The 17120-nt window shown below is 41.8% G+C and overlaps 1 protein-coding gene across 1 annotated transcript; it reads right to left on the bottom strand.

The window, feature by feature from the left end:
* Positions 1–3948: 3948 nt before the first annotated feature.
* On the bottom strand, positions 3949–8387 carry LOC124660735 (Golgi apparatus membrane protein-like protein ECHIDNA). The gene is made up of 6 exons (XM_047198550.1): positions 8224–8387; positions 7754–7810; positions 7434–7637; positions 7292–7351; positions 5561–5687; positions 3949–4445 (listed from the first exon to the last, which is right to left on the bottom strand). The coding sequence occupies exons 1-6, from the start codon at positions 8242–8244 to the stop codon at positions 4357–4359; spliced, it is 558 nt and encodes a 185-aa protein (XP_047054506.1). The 5' UTR covers positions 8245–8387; the 3' UTR covers positions 3949–4356.
* Positions 8388–17120: the final 8733 nt, after the last annotated feature.

Here is a 17120-nt window from a genome sequence, read left to right as displayed (position 1 = left end):
CTGCGGGCTACGATTACGAGATGCCCAAAATGACCGCGGGCAATCAAATATTTAATGATGATGAAAGAATAGGCATGATAATCATTAATCAATGTGCCATACTGAACAATATTACTTAGAAAAGTAGATAATCTAATAACCTAGATAACCCTCAATGACGATGATGGGCATCATCACACTACTGTAAGTCTAATATGGTAATTGTTTCATTGACAAATATTTTTCGAAACTGAGGAAAAAACTTTGACGTATTCCATTAATTATGAAAGAGCTTTTAGTCAGCAGGGATCCACACGCCCCCTTATTACAAATCCCACTCTCATGGGATAATCTCACTGAAATACATAGTTCTCGGGGTTACCCAATTTTCTGCTTCCTCCTTGATCTTGGCGGCAACGATTGTCGGCATCGTAGATGCTTGCCGAAACATATGTGCATTACTTTCCTTCCAAATCTCCCAAGAGACTAGCATAGCAAGGGAGGAGATGGTTTTACGCTGGTTGTCGGCTCCCAGGAGAAAGGAATGCTGCCACCTTTAGACCAAGGGGTTGTTTGCCTAATTGGGCGGCACGATCTCCCATGCCCCAAGCCAAGTTTTGATGTTTCCCAAATCGGAATCAAGTATGTAAACTTGAAGAAAAAGTGTGTTCTTGTTTCCATAGTTGGCATAATCCATATTTTGGCCATCATCTTTTCTCAACCCTATCCCCTGTCCGGACACTGGTTTGCAAAATAAGTTACGAAAATAATTTATATTTTGGTGGCGCTCAATTTGCTCACATGCACGGCTCTTTGAAAAATATGGTTGATATTGTGTAGATAAGCGAATCTCATTAAAATTGGTGTTGAAGAGAGGAAGACAAGACAAAATCCGAAGAAGGCCATTCAAGAAAAAAATGTGGGGTTCTTTCTCTAGTTGCTGGATCATAACAAGCTACTCACTAGAGATAACTTAGTAAAAAGGCAATCAGTAGATGGTTTGATTTGTGTTTTCTATAATAAGCTTAAATCTTGTCAACATCTATTCTGTGATTGTGTTGTTGCTTCCAATATGTGGTCAAATATTAAGAGGGTTTTGGGTTTTAACTTTCCCTCTACAACTATAGTTGATATATCTGGCTTATGGAATAACAAAAAAAAGAAATTGTTTGATGAATATGGTTAATGCTGCTATCTTGAAATCATCTGGCTTACCAAAAATGACATGATGTTTAATCGAACACAATGGTTTGGGATGTAGGTGATATGGAGGAAAACTGCTTACACTCTTGCACCATGCATCATCCTGCTAAAAGAGGAAGAAAGAGGAAAACTGATAATGGTGAACAAGCTGGAGTACATGGCTCGAATGCCACCTCTGCTATTGTGGCTAGAATCTGGCTGACTCCTGAGAATGAACTTCTCTGAAAGTGCGCACTATGAATCATAAGAGGGGATCTGGACCTCGGTTGATCAGACCTAGCAAGAACCTTAGGAGCGAATGCTTTGATGCTGGTGGGAGTTGATGAAGGTTGCAGGGTGCTTCACATGCTTTAATCTCTTTTTGTTGTCTTCTTCTGTAGAGCTCAGTTTGTTTTTTCAGTTATCGTCAGATGTCTTCCCCCCCCCCCCCCTTTTTTTTTTTTTGAGAGAGCTCTAGAACTTGTCCCTCCCCTAGGTATGCCTAATGTTGTAAGTATGGAAGACCTGACAGTGAAATGGTTGTAATAACGTTGTGACATCTGGTTTCAGAAATGGAACACTAAAATCTGGTGCAACGTGTGGTCATTTCTTGGAACTGCATTGCAAGATTGAAAATTCACGATCTGTTGGTGCAGAAAAGGAATTTCTCCTCTTTCACCCACACCGATCGAGCAAGTGTTTTTCCTATGGGACGGATAACCCACACGATGAGTGGATCCGGGTTTTTGGTTAATGCTTCAGAACGCAAATTCTGCAAAGAATCTAACTTTGAAGCGTCACCTCTCTCTCGTTATTTTGCAGAAATGTGAATCCGAAATTACACGCATTGACCATTCTGTCAGGCAGCAGTCCAGCCACAAGCAAAGCAAAAAAATGGAGAAAAGGGAATGCAATTTAAGTGGATAAGAGTAGTCGGATGACCTGGCTGAGATATCGTAACCCTTTTTCCTTAGGTGGCGCTGATGTCTCCGTAGTCCCTACCATCTGTGTGATCCACGGCGCCACGAGGCCAACGTGACCATTTTCTCCTCGCCAATCTGTACCATGGAAAGATCTCCTACCTAGAAGAAATATTTTCCAGAATAAAGTTTGTTGCTTTGCATGCACTTTTGAGCAAAACCAAAAGAAAACAAAGAGAATACGAGGAGGAGATTGCAAGAAAACAACCCGTGAAAAAGGACACGGCATGAGACGGAAACTACGTTCCAGGATTGGTTCCCATCATTTCGAGGTTTTTGCGTGACAAAATCTATGGCGGCGAAACGAAGGGTTTCTTCTGTTTTCCGAAGCTCACAAGGATTTTACGTGATTTTTAGGTGAGAGCGACGGTGTGAGCGAGCGGATGGGAAAACGGAGGACGTGTTTCGCGTTGGTCTACGACGTCGCTCGCTCCACGCGGATAACGTCCGACGCGGCATGCCTAGCTCGGCGAGAGAAGATAACGCTGAGGAGACCGGAGACGGAGCATTGGTTGAGAACCGTTCAGCCATGGGCTCGTCGCTGTACCTGTACGGGAAATCGATCGCCAATTTCGAAGATGCGTGGGAGTGTTTTCTCACGCGAACCCAAACGTTTTGCTTTCACCTATCGCCGGCGCTCACCGGCGATCCGTCTTTTCGACGTGGGAAACGCTTAGTCGTCTTTACATCGCAAAGAAAAGGATGAATGGGAAGAACGTTTTACTTTCTGCAAGTGCTCAAATGTTTTGACGATTTTCAAATGTTGGGTTCACCCGGCGTTGATGATTTCGAACACGTGAGCTGCACGGCATGTGCAAAGAAGAGATCCCTCCATGAGGACAAATTGGACGTCCATAACACCAATCAAATGAGAACTTTACCTTTGCTTCTTCTTTTTTCCCAAATTAAGGAGCATACGCTCGGGAAATTCAATTTGGCTCCTGGGTGCGTATGCTCCCTCTACCAACAAAACATATTTGGAAGTGTGGAAAAATTTTGACAAAAATTCTACATGTACATCTCCATAATATATGTGTATGCGTCAAGTTTCACGAAAAATTAATATTTTTTGTGGCCTATGTAAAAAAGAGAAAACTTATTTTGTGAAAAGCATTGTTTTCAGCACTGAATTTTGTCTTTTTTACACACGTCACATGATAAGTTTATTTTTTATGAAACAACTTTGTGAGCGCGTAGCACGTGAAGATGTACGTGCGAATTTTTTTGTTTCAATTTTTTTTAAATTTAAAATATGTGTAAGATGCAATTCAAAATATAGGGAGCATATGCTCCCATGTTCCAAAACACCACTCCCCATACGCTCCCGATTTCATTTCCAGGTACGGATAATACAGCCAACAGTTGTATGAAACGGACAGGTCCAAAAGACAAAAGAAGACGAGGGTACGCCAAGCAAGACATACCCTATAGATCAACTGGACAATAACAGAGAGAAAACAGATATCCTTCAAGCTGAATTCGACACACCGAGATGCATTTGTATCAATGAGTATCCATGATGAGTCCAGGTAGATCCAATACCATGGCGATCAAGCCCTATCGTTCCGTTGACGCCATAGCCCCTTTCCAACCGAAATTTGACGGTTTTCACATTGTTGGAATTAACCTAAAGGTCGTACTGTACTGTTTTTGTTTTTCTTCCAGTGGGACATATGGGATATGAATTAGCAACGTATAAAATAGCTTACTACATCAGATTAACAAAAAGGGAAGACCTGAAATATCTCGTTTTGTTCTGTTACAGGTGAAAATTGACGAAGTGCAAGCTGTAGAGTATGGTAAGATATACCAAAACTGCACAACCTCAAGGAGGCAAGGCAGTTATTTTCGCCATCAGGACAAGTTCATGTACATGACAAGGTTTCATTAAGTCAACTAGACTGCACTCCGATCTACTCCCTTTTACAGTATAGCATAATGACTGAATGCTAGAAAACCCTCAAAGATCATCAGTAGCTAGTGATTACCAAGTAATGTGTTTATCTTGACGCTCAAAGTGCGTTAGCGCCAGTCAGAACTCATGACCAACCTCTTTGGTGATAGTAGAGCAAGTAATATCAAGGACATTGTGGGCCAGGAAGATGTACATGGTTGGAGAAAAGCTAGGCACGAGCAACTAAAGCGAAAGGCAAATGCATCATCTTATCCATGGATTGTACACGTTACATGCCACAAATAGGTCCTCTGGTTATGGTTAGACACCAAATGCTGACTGCAGAGTTGACCTCATGCTGGATGATAGGAGTGCGCTCTGAGCAATATCCTGGAAGTTTTTCTTGGCATCTGCATAATAAACATCGCAGTACAAATGTCAAACTTAAAACTATGAAATCAAGAAGATGTTTCATTAGCAACATGTATGATTAGAGTGGCACAGCTTCTATTTGACCCAAACATTATAGGCAACTGTGAGTGAGATCACGTAGCAACAAAATGGCATTTACTGCAGAGGATACTCCGGTGAACTACAACAGCGTGCTAATCCAAACCCAAGTAACTGGGCTTTGTGGGCCAATTTCTTTCAACTCGTTTGATGAATAATAGTATGTTTCAAACCAATTACATAAGTTGTAACGTCATAAAACGGGAGCCTCAAGGACACAAAACTACTTAAAAGGTGATTAGGATTAGCATGACTTCAGACTTCTAATAGATGATCCACATGCAAGTTATCAAAATGCAAACAACTTAAGAAACATGAACAGCTTCTAATAATCTAAACTGACCAGTATACCCAGAAAAAGTAATACTAAGGAAAGCTGGCTAAGGCTAAACTGCTAGGGTTTTTTTTTAGAACAAGAATAGTCTTGTCTCAAGTGTTCTATTGCTACAAAACTACTTAAAAGGTGATTAGGATTAGCATTACTCTTCTAATAGATGATCCACATGCAAGTTATCAAAATGCGAACAACTTAAGAAACATGAACATCTCCTAATGATCTAAACTGACCAGCATACCCAGAAAAAGTAATACTCCCTCCGTTCATCAATATAAGATGTTTTAGCTTATAGTAGATTCATCTATTTTGGTATGTAGCTAGTCTTTTTTAGTATGTAGATTCACTCACTATGGTGTGTATCTAGTTCACTATGAAATACCTAAAACATCTTATATTTATGAACAGGGAGTACTAAAGAAAGCTGGCTAAGGCTAAACTGCTAGGTTTTTTTTTCCGGAAGAATAGTCTAGTCTCAAGTGTTCTATTACTACGACTGTACATTCCAAATAGTTAGACCAGGATGCTGAAGCTGCAGATCTGTCAAATAGCATAAAGCTCTAGACTAGTAAGTTTTATTAACAACTAACAACAGTTTCTTATCTGACTGGCCAATCCAAATAACCACAGCATCCTATAACATGGTTCCAACGAACGTAGATTGTGCAGGAGAAGCCACACCTTTTTTGCATTTCGTAAACCCAATAATATTTGCAATGCTGAGACTCAGGCACACTCCAATGACAAGAAGGTAATCAGCTTGAAGTCTGATGAGCGAGAATATCCCAAGAACGACCCATGCAGCAGCCTGAAATATGGATGGGGCCCACTTTTAAAACCTTAAACACTTGAGGCAAAGTTTCATTCAGGAGTACAAATCAATGACAGTACCCAAAATTAAAATAGACCAGACAGTGCCAAGGAGGAAAAGAAGTAGCTATGAATCTGGCCTTGGCCCTTCAGTGATTTACTCATTCAGAGAAGCTTCCTCATTAAATTATCAGTTTACATAGTCTCCTTATTTCAGATTAGTTTCCAGTTTCACGTTACTCAGGAAAATGAGAAGAATTAAAACATTGAAGGATCTGAATCAGATTTAGCTTATTATGTTCGTCAATGACTTGTCAGAATTTACAATATCATCATCCCATACGTTTTACATGTTCAGTTTACAACTGCCAAACCCACAATATAACACATTGATAGACTTGACGCCATTACCTTTATGAATATATGACATCAATGCAATAATGTAAAAAAAAAGGTCTTCTTGCAGCATGGAAAAAAGATTGTAAACAAAACAGACAAGACAGCTTGGAGCTTTAAACCCTTGTTTCTCAGAATGAGGTCATCCTTTTCAAGAGTTTAAAAAAAATATCAATATTTTCTCTAATGTGATGTCAGTCTACAGTGCTGATATTGAACATGTTCTGAAACTCACATATCTGAACTTCGCTACCACTGGTTTTCAACGATGAATCTAGAATATTTTCTGGTAGAACTACCTGTCCAAGTTTAGAGATGGTGATTGCTTAATTTTCCAATTGTGTCAGGCATTTTTATTAAACAAACATTGGAGTGATCCTGACTTCTCCTTTCCCATAGCTTGACATGATCGACACTTGGATCAATGTTACTTTCAAGCTTTTGCATTAATGTCCAGGTAAACTGTTTCATAATAGCTAAACAGTGAAGCACATAACTAACTAAGAATCATATATGGAAAGCAGACATATCCTGGAAAAGTTATAGTACTTGATAAAACACCACATGTGCTCTTAGATGGTTGTGCCATAGGACATATGTACCAAAAAGAATAACAAAATAAGCATGCTTGTAATGTAATGCTGTCTTGAATTTGTTGTTCCTTCAAGGGAATAATTTCGTGGTGGAATTTACCAACAAAATAATCATTGATTTAATAACATTCTATAAAATAAGCATGCTTGTAACACCAACTCGTATTTTTCCAAAAGCATTACCATCTCAGCAATCGGCAGAGTTGAAAAAGGTAATAATACCTAATAAAAACAGTATTGCCGCCCATACTATACCGAGACACATCAAATAGTTCCACTGAGCGTATAGACTCCATGCAACAGGGTGTTGTTTTTAATACCAAACACGTCCAAAGGTAGAATGCGTCAAGATTAATACTTAAAGAAGATTTAATCAGTCCTTGCAAAAGAAAGTCGGTATCCCATAACACCTTACCATGCTTGCCTGACTGCTGTTTGTTGTCTAACATTCCTTTGTATGTTGTTTATGTTTATATATTCCATTTGTAGCAGAATTCTTGGTACACTTATCAGGCAGACATATTAAAGCAAGAGAGTAAAATTGTGCATGATTAATTTCATTCGTAAACAAAAACAAAAATAACCAAACCATCGTATTCTCAGCATCACTTACGGCCAAGTAAAGAGTCCACCAAAACAACCACGAGTCTTTCTTGTTCATCCTAGCAAGTGACTGCAACGAAACAGCTACATCAATTTACTGGTAGACACTCAAAACAAAACCGCATAAGAATGGCAAGAAGGAAAATACAAACCTGTTCATCAAGGCATTCAAACATCCACACGCTATTGCCCTCATCATTAATCTCATTCCACCAACGCAGTCCAACCAATATCCTTCCACTTACATTCTTAACCACCCAGAAGTCAAGTGCTGCTAGGAACACGGTGACAACAAAGATGATGACAAAGTTGTGCACAAACAGCGCGGACAGTATGTAGAATGCCAATGCCCCAGCCTTCAAACACAAATACTCACAATTAAGCATGCATATACATACAATGGATCTCCATATACAAATTCACATGTCTTCTCCTTAATGAATGCATATCTTAGAAGGAACAGTCACGGTACCTTGAAGAGCACATGAAAGAGGCAGGTCTTTGGATTCGAATAATTCTCACTAACCTCCTGCAATAAGAGAAAAATAAATTATCACGCTAAATACCACCCCTCTATATCCTGAATCTCGATTAACTAGCGGATAAGTTAACTATATGGCTTAACCATATACAATAGAATCCAAAGCACCTAACAAAAATCATCTGCTTGTCATAGAAAGTAAACACTGGTGACCATCCTGGATCTTGGAAGGGGGGTATTTTCGAGATTCTCTGTTACGCATGATAGGAGGACTAGCCGACTAGGGGAGATTCGCCACACCGTTCGAAGCAAACCCTAATTCAGGATTCTAGCGGAGACAAATCCATAGATCTGAAGCAGCTCCAACACAAAGCCAAACCCTAGAAGTATAAGGGGACAAAACAGCTCTGGTCCGAATCTCCTGAACGAAGCAAGAAATGCGAATCGAACGGAGCTCTTACCTGACGTTGATGCTGATCCATCAGATTCTTCCTTTGCTACTCGCTCTCTCAGCGCGAGTTTCAGCTACGTCTGCCGGTGCTAATTCGCCGGATTGGCCTTTTGTCTCGGCAGAAATCCCCGAGATCGAAGACGTCAGGTAGACGAAGAGAGCCAAAAAAGGAAACGGGGAAAATGATGGAAGGGGCTGATTGAAATATGTGTAGGTATGGAGGGTGCGTCGATATTCTCCGGTCCTTCCAGCGCCACTTTCCAGCCGTTCGATGAAACACCTAACGGCAAGGATCTTTTGGCGCTATTATTTTCCAGGGAACCTTTTTTATTTATCGAAATTATTTTGCAATCTACTCTTCTCTTTTGTGAGCATCATTGATGCAACCTTTTGCAGCCGTCGGATGGAGAACAGAATGCTAAGAATACGTTGTGTTGTTGTTACTATATAAGAAAAACTATTAAAACTGAACTATCTAGAAGCAACCACCACATCGGCTACAGGTTTTCAGCCTCGGATCCTACGAATGGACGTACCATATCGTTCTTGCGTCTCACCGCGCATCCTATGGTGTTTTTCACCGCACAGCGGACCTTACGTCTAGCGCAAAGGGACGCTACTCCAGGAACGGACCTGCAAGCCATCTCGTTAATCAGGCTCAGAAACTCCCGCAAGGCCTACTAGGCTACTTTTTTGCGGGGAATATGGAGAGCTTTATTCAGCAAATACAGCGCCCGAACTATCAGCCAAAAGACTGACAACCAGGAAGTCAGGAGTACAATCGAGCCAACTGCTCGTCACCGCCAATGTGCTAGCATGCTTTGCACACAAAGGTGGGCCGGATAGTTTGCTGATCTCATTACATGCTGAATAGTAAAAGAAGAAAAACTCAGAAGTAGCTCTCCAATTTCTTGAATAATAGAAGCCACGACCGCGCGTGATCCATGACGAGTGTTCCAGAGATTGACAATCTCCAGACAGTTGGTTTCCATAACCACCTTTGGGTACCCTCGGAGCTTGGCAAAGATCACACCATCCCTTAGTGCAAGAGCCTCGGCAACAAGAGGGTCAGTGAGACCATTGTAAGGCTTACTCCATGCACCCAGGTATGCATATCTTGATCTCACCACCCCACCTGCTCCACCTCTGCGAGCATCGAAAGACAGACCACCATTTGTGTTAATTTTCACAACATCCTTGTCTGGTGGTCTCCAACCATGGCCTGGAAGCATAGCTGTATATTTCTTTGGAACTTCAAGAATCGCTAAAGCTTCTTTGGCCATCTTCATAGAATGAACTGGATCATATGCTCCTTTATCATGAGTCCATGCATTCCGCGAACTCCAGATGGCCCACATTACTGTAACAATTTTTGGCCTATCCGAATCATCAAACCTAGCATCACATAAAATATCACGTGACCAGGTAAAGGGATGAAGCTTTGGTAACACAAAGTTCATCCAAGACTGCGCTTCTTCCCAAAATCTGCGTGCAAGATCACAATTAATGCAAGATATCCTCATCAGCTGCTAGGCAGATTTTGCATCTGCCCAATTGCGAAATATGTCGATGCTTTAAGGTAGATTCGGTGGGAAGAATACCTCGCAGCACTCGCCACCAAAACACCCGAACTTTTGGCATCACATTCAGTTTCCATAAGACAGGCCACAACTGTTTCTCTGTAGTTGAGGTTTCGGTAATCGCCCCTTCGTCTAGAGCTGATTGCTCGTTGCGACTCATGACAGCACGATACGCCGCCTTCACGGTGTAACAACCTGTCTTATCAAACACCTAGGCCCAGAAGTCCTCGCCTCCCCCACGGCGAAGCGGAATATTAAGAATAGCATCCGCCTCTGGAAGAACAAAATTCCTTCTGACCACCTCAATCTTCCACATCCCTTGCATAGGTATAGGCTGCTTCATTGGTTTTGTGGGCTTTCAGCTACGGGTTGTGCTCTGCCTCGACGGAAGTCCCTCGAGGCACCGCGCTACCGCTGTAATTGTCTCTAGAAATTAATGGGAGCACAAGGTATATCGTCACTACCCTCATGTTTCCTTGATTTCTTGTGATAGTGGAAACCGGTTCGGGCATGCCCGCCTCATCTCCCCTATTTCATGACGTTTATGGCGCATTCTCTTCTTCATTGCATCGTTCCCCTTATTGTTGCTTCTTGCGATTGTCCGCTTCATGCCAAGGTTCCTATCCTTTGTTGTTGACTTTTCATTTCTCTCTCGCCATATTTATTCGGAATACATATGTTCTAACTCTTGTTGTCATTTGGATTATTCTAATATCATGATGGCCGCGACGACGGTGAGATGGTGATGACAAAGAGCGGCCGTGGGCGATGCATAGGAGGAGCCAGCAGTGCCAACGCCCCGAGAATGTGGAGGATGCATCAATTGCTGTTGTGGAAGGGGGAGACATGGGTGAGCGATGTCTAGCATCTTCGATGGCACATGAGTAATCTTCACATCGATAAGGTAGAAATATGTTGTGATGTTCGTAGCTTTTCACCCTCCATCACTAAACCCACTCTAATTCACCTCTCTCTGGTTTATCTTGTTGGGTGATAGTTTGCACCTTTGATTATTTGTACTAGACATGAGCAAACAAGTCTTGTGCAACAATGGTTCTATTGTCTCTGGCTCGGATCTCCTCTGTGTACGGTCTCCACTGCCATAATCCCTACTGCACCCACTTTGGAGGATTGTGAAGAGCTATGTTGTCCTAGCTTACTTTCCTAATGGCTACACATCGATTTGTTATTGGTGATCTGTTACCAAACTGTAAAAGTAGGAGAATTGCGGTAACTTCCATGTTGATTGTTTGATGCAATCACACACATGGATAGTGGCTATGCATGTGATGGATTTCTTTAACTTCTATAATGTCCATAGATAATAATAGCTCTCTTATTATATTTTTAGTGCATTGATATAATTGCCATGATTAAAAAGAAAATAACCTTATATTTCTATTGCAGCTTTTTGTGGCAATATTCTTCAATCTCTTCTTATCAAGTAAATAAATACAAATGACATTACTATGTACACGTTTGCATATTTTAAAAGCATGTATTACCTTTCTAATCTAGCTAATTGTGTGTGCATGGTTGTTCGGAGAGACCATTTTAGTAGTTATGAATTGGACTATATTTGGTTCATCATTTATCATTGGTTCGATGGGTATATAGGATATCAATTTCCTATTTGTTCATTAATTTCGGATTTTTTTCCTAGATTTTTTACTAGGTTGAATTATATTTGCTTCAGTTGAGCCTTTTTCGTGTACCATATATTTTTGAATTCTTTGATTTTGTAGAATAATCATGCTCCAGTAAGCAGCCTGACATGTCACCCAAATCAGATGATGTGTGTATGAACTTGTTTTTCCCATTCAAATAATATCATTTTAGTTACTATGCTTTTAGTAATTGCAAGCAAACGCTTTTATTTTGGAAAGAAAAAACTGACCAGCATGGCATTACATTCCTCAGCCAATCTAAGTTGTAGCTACAAGTTTAGTTGACTAGTTCGTGATCTGCAGAGGTTGCACTTGCTTTCTTAAGATTTTTCATATTAGAAGCTTTTTTTTATTTTTGTCATGCTATACTCAATGTAATTCTTCCAAGGAACTTGATTATAAATTGATCAGCTATTTCGGTTCCATGTGAGATTCCCAATGTTGCACCATCCCATGATAAGTAGATAATCAACCCGCTGATATGAAGATACATATAAATCCTTGAGATGGGAAAGAGTGTGCTCGGATCCTAGGGGTACAAAATGTTAAAGAATCTTTGTTTTATCTTATACACCTCATTCCGTTGGCATTTTTCAAACCAGATTTAATTATATTGTTGTTGTTCACATAGGTTTAATGGATGGCAAACATAGCCTATTTCTATATCTCGTATAGTGGTCTCATTTTTTGCTTACCTATGAGATGATGACTTGTTCGGCTCTTTCACAAGGGACATATTTAGTTTCAAGGTTGCACTTGGTGTTTACTGAATTGATTGTTAACCTTAGTTGATCTTCTTTTATTTTCTATAAATTGCTTTCCCAGTTGGTTTTACAGTGACGTTTTGCATTGCCAAAAAAAAGGTGCGTTGTGAATTGCTAGGAAATTCTCACCGATGTTCAAATATGGCTCCTCGGATTGTTAGCTTCCTATTTATTCTATTTACCTTGATATTTCCATGTAATCTCATTGTTAATATTGTATAGGGATAAGCATCTCCAAGAAGGCATATTAGATGTTCTTATTGTCCATCCAGAATCGATTGGTCAAGGTGATGTGACTTGGGTCACAGATTTGTGCCTGATCTCACGAATTTACCAAGGGGAGAGAGGGGAGAAGGATGGACACGATGAACTCAAGAAAAAATTAACCCAATACAACTTTGAATTAACCTCCAACAGCTTGAATAAACTTCCCGATATAATCCTCCAAGGAAAGACCGCAAGGTAGAGTCCCGGAGGAGAGATCGGTGATGATCCGATAGAATCATGTGTAAGAGAGATTAGAGCTAGGTATAATCACACGGTAGAGACTTCGCATCCGATAGAATCTTAACCGGTAGAGATAAATCCACAAAAGGGGGCTTTGATGCAACTTGGTAGCAATTAAACTACAAAGAGGTCTTGAATCCCATAGGGATGGTAGATGAGCACATGCTTATACTCCCAAATCTCAAATATTAGTCTAACCCCAGATCTGGGATGGAAAGGGGTATTTGTGCTGCTAGGGGTGAAGGGATAAGTTACATGCTTAAAGCTAACTCAACACAGTTTTCGGGGGATTCCGGCGTGAGCGGGGGGCAGACCTGTGGGCTAACCTGTTCAGCGGGTCAACTAGCAAGGCCGAAATGTAGCCCGATTGGTTTTGGGAATGGTTCTGTTACCTGTTTGGTGGCCACCGGTGTGGCAATCGGCATGGCCCGGTCGTGTCGGCTGGCGCCCGGCGATGGCCGGTATGGTCGGCCTGCAGACCGGTCGGCCGGTCGAAGGGTCGGTCTGTCCGCTCCTGATATTCTTTCTCATCTTCTTCTTCCTTGTTGTCTTGGCTCCCATGTTACATCATCCCGTTGTAATTCAACTTGTTCAAGTTTTACCAAATATCTATATTCTAAATTTTTGCAAACATTTTTGTTGTTTTTTCTTGAAAATAGACGGGTGTAGCAACACGTTGTTCATGGTCTAGTTTTGTAAAGAAAACTTACATTCCAGTTACCAAGAAAACATAACCAACTAATAAATAATACAATTATTTATGTGAAAATACTTTTGTATTTTTGCCTAATTTTTTTGCGAGGAAAAAAGATATATATTAAGCCACAAGTGAATTACAATCAGTTTGAACAGCCGTAGCGATTTCCTGAGGAACATATCTGAGAAAAGATTCAGTTCTGTTCTGAACCCGTCCTAGTTTTGCTAACTCGTGGCCTACCATGTTAGCCTCGCGGCTAATCTTTATTAATTTTACATCTCTTTTCCGAAGAAACTCACGAATGACATTGATTCTAAAGGCATAGGCTGATACATTAGGACTACTTTCGTTGATCATGGCCACCGCTTCCGCACAATCTGACTCCAGTGTGAACTTAAGCGTTGTCCAGTGTAGGGCAAGCTGCAGCCCCTCTTCGTTGGCCATGATTTCTGCTTCAGTTGCATCACCGCAGTGTGGTATAGAGTCGGCATGCTGCATAGATGATCTCACCTCTATGGTCTCGTAGAACCATGCCCGTACCTGCAGCTTCACTCGAGTATGCACCATCCGTGTTCACCTTGGCCTCTCCTATCGGCGGCACCACCACCCATTTCTTCCTAACCTTCTGTCAATCAGTTCGTGCTCCAGTCTTCTGGAGTCCTTATTCCTGGTTGACGACCATCTTACCTTTGATTATATCTGCGGAGGGAAATTATTTAATGAGCATAAGAGAGTTGAGATAGCTTACTAGGAATCGACGTGAGCCCTTAATTGGCGGACATGGTTTGTTGTGGGTCATCTCATTGTGGGCGTGCCATATCCTCCAAAACGTCATTAGGGTCGGCGCACGCTGGCATGCTGGGATGGAAGCCAACAGGTGAAGGAGCCACTCAGGTCCTGTCGGCCTCAGCAGGTCACCGGCGGGCAGGTCCCAGACTTCGACCATGGCACGCCAAAGGTCGCGTGCATGCGGGCATCAGAGGAAAATATGGAAGGAGTCCTCCTCCTCACAGCCACAGACTGGACACAAGCTGGATGTTGAGATGCCTCTCCTTCGCAGATTCAACTGTGTTGATATTGCATTTCTACAGATCTTCCATGCCAAGATTTTGACTTTTGGTGGTACGGGGCAGACCCAAATAATATTCCATGTTGGTCGGGCACCATCAGGTCTAGAACTAGTAGCTCCACAATCTTGTTGTTGTTGTTGTTGCATTGACAAGTGCAAGGCTAATTAAACATATTGCATGTGGATGCTCTTTCTCTATGGCTGCATGCAACTTTAGCATTAATGAACATCATCCTATGAGGTAGAATATAATCAATTTTACTAATTAATGTTAGTAGTTTTACATATTGATAAAATATAAAACAGAGGGAGTAGTTACTTATCAAAATCAATGTGTAGTCCACCTTTTTTCAGATTTTGTTGTTGGAAGAACATTCACAAAAGGAACCTCGTATTTCATCCGCCTCTAGTCCACCTAATTGAGTTTTCATACAGCTTCTGAAAGTGCATGGATCCCCCATGCGTGGTTTGGTAATTAATGACAATTCCTATGGACTAATGTTTGTGTTGAGTTATATTTGTAGGAATTATCCATAGGCAATACTTGAAACATATTTTGGCTTCAAGGTTACAACAAGGATCAAATGAAGAATATAAAGTAACAATTATGACTTGAAGAAGAAGATTGAGTAAGCTCTCGTGTGTACGTTCAAGACATCAACAAGACGAAGAAAGAAGAAATGTAGTGCAAGTTCAAGATGAGCTATCTCGAAAATATCATTTGCTTGAAGCTTGCCATCCATATGGTGATCAAGGATATGTGAAGATGTGTCGAAGAAGAAGTTCTCCCATAGTGGTGTATGGGGGAGCAATCCGCAAGACTCCATCAAGCAAGCACAATCAAGAAAGGCGTTCCATCTTGTTGTGGCCAAGATTGTCATCACCGAGCTCAAGTGAAATGCGCAAGGTTAATGTTGGTTCTTGGTAGGTTTTCTTTCTTAGCGGTTTCATGGTTTAGTTGGGAGACCCAAATTCTTATTCAAGCCTTCTCTACCATAGAATTCGGCCTTCGGGGTCAACCCAGCAGCTTCTATGAGGAAGGCGGCGTTCATAGGTTAGTTATCGTACTATCAAGAGGGCTCTCGAGTGAGTAACTCGATCGTATTGTTCGGAGAGAGAGCTCAAACCACTGCGTCTTTGCATCATCATTCTTGGTTGTTATTTGGATATTATCCATGTGGTGTTTTAGAGCTCGTGGTTATTTTCATGAAAAGCTCTAGTTCATCGAAAATGGATTCCATATTATTTACTTGTTGATTTTTCGATAACAGAGTTTCTCGGTTTCTCATATTGAGAGGTTTCACTTTAAAGATTATAGAAAATCACCCCCACCTGTTTTCATATTTTCAATTTTTGTGGAGGTAGCTCTTGTGAACAAAATTGGTTTCTTCTCGATCAGAGTTTCCAAACTCGAGATATTACAGTTTTAAGTTTGCATTCTAATTGATTTAAAGAGAAAATGAAAAGGGGTTAGCTGCCCAGGCCGGCAATTCCGCCTTTGCTGGGCACCACTACCGCCCCCGCACTGCCAGCTCCCCGCGCGCAGAAATTCTGGCCCGCTCCGTGCGGCACTGTCGGGCCGCCAAGGCTCGCACTACCGGGCTCTGGCGTTGACTCACACGCCGCCCGCGTCCCCGCTCGAGTCCCGGCGCCGCCTCGCTCGCCCGCACGCGCGCGGCTGCTGCGGGCTCGCTGGCCTGCGCTTGCTCTGCTTTCCCATGTTCTGGCTGTCTAGCGTGCGAGAGCGGCACTACCGGCCCACCTAGGCCGGAACTACCAGTCCATGTCTAGCCAGCCCCAACGGGCAAATTTTCTGGGCTCCTTTATACAGTCTTCTTCCCCCTCTCGTATTTTTGGTTGCTTCACACACTTTTTGCCTCTCCTCCATTGCTAACATTTAAGAGCTCTCTCTACCCCAAATTTCTCCATGATTCTTGCTCAAATTTGAGGAAAAGAGAGAGAAAACCTAGATCTACAATCCCACAAATCAAATTTTCCTCTTTGTGTCAGAATCTCTAGATCTAGCTCTTAGAAGAAATTTGGTGTTCCTCTTTCTATTTGTTCTTTCTCTCCTATTTCCCCAATAGCTTTTATATATTTGTAGCATTTGAGAGAGAAGGACTTGAGCATCTTAGTGGTGTTCTTCCATTGCGTTTGGTGCATCGATTTGAGTTCTCCATGGTGATCTGTGGAGGTGAAAGCATGAAAGTTGATACTCTTGGGTTCTTGGAACCCTAGACGGATTTGAGGCCTTGTGGTGATTTTTTGGAAGCCTCTAATTAAGTTGTGTATATTTGCTCCAACCTTTGTGTAAGTCTCTTGGTTTCCGCCTCGAAGGAAAACACTTAGTGGAACCGTGATCTAGCCCTTTGTGGCGATGATCACCTGAGAATAAGGTGAGACCTTTGTGGCGAGGGTCACCGGAGAATAAGGTGAGGCCTTTGTGGCGCTCGGTTTGTGGTGTGACTACCGCATCTTGGAGTGAGGCCTTTGTGGCGTTGGTATGCATCGAGCAACGACACCTCAAGGTGAGACTGCTTGTGGCGTTCGGAAGCACTAAGCCACCGTAGCTCTCCGACGGAGATTAGCATTCGCAAGAGTGTGAACTTCGGGATAAATCATC

The sequence above is a fragment of the Lolium rigidum genome, chromosome 6 (assembly GCF_022539505.1).
Source record: "Lolium rigidum isolate FL_2022 chromosome 6, APGP_CSIRO_Lrig_0.1, whole genome shotgun sequence".
In the NCBI taxonomy this organism is placed as follows: Eukaryota; Viridiplantae; Streptophyta; class Magnoliopsida; order Poales; family Poaceae; genus Lolium; species Lolium rigidum.
The sequence above is the reverse complement of the archived record's forward strand: the minus strand, read 5'-3'. Positions and strand labels throughout refer to the sequence as shown.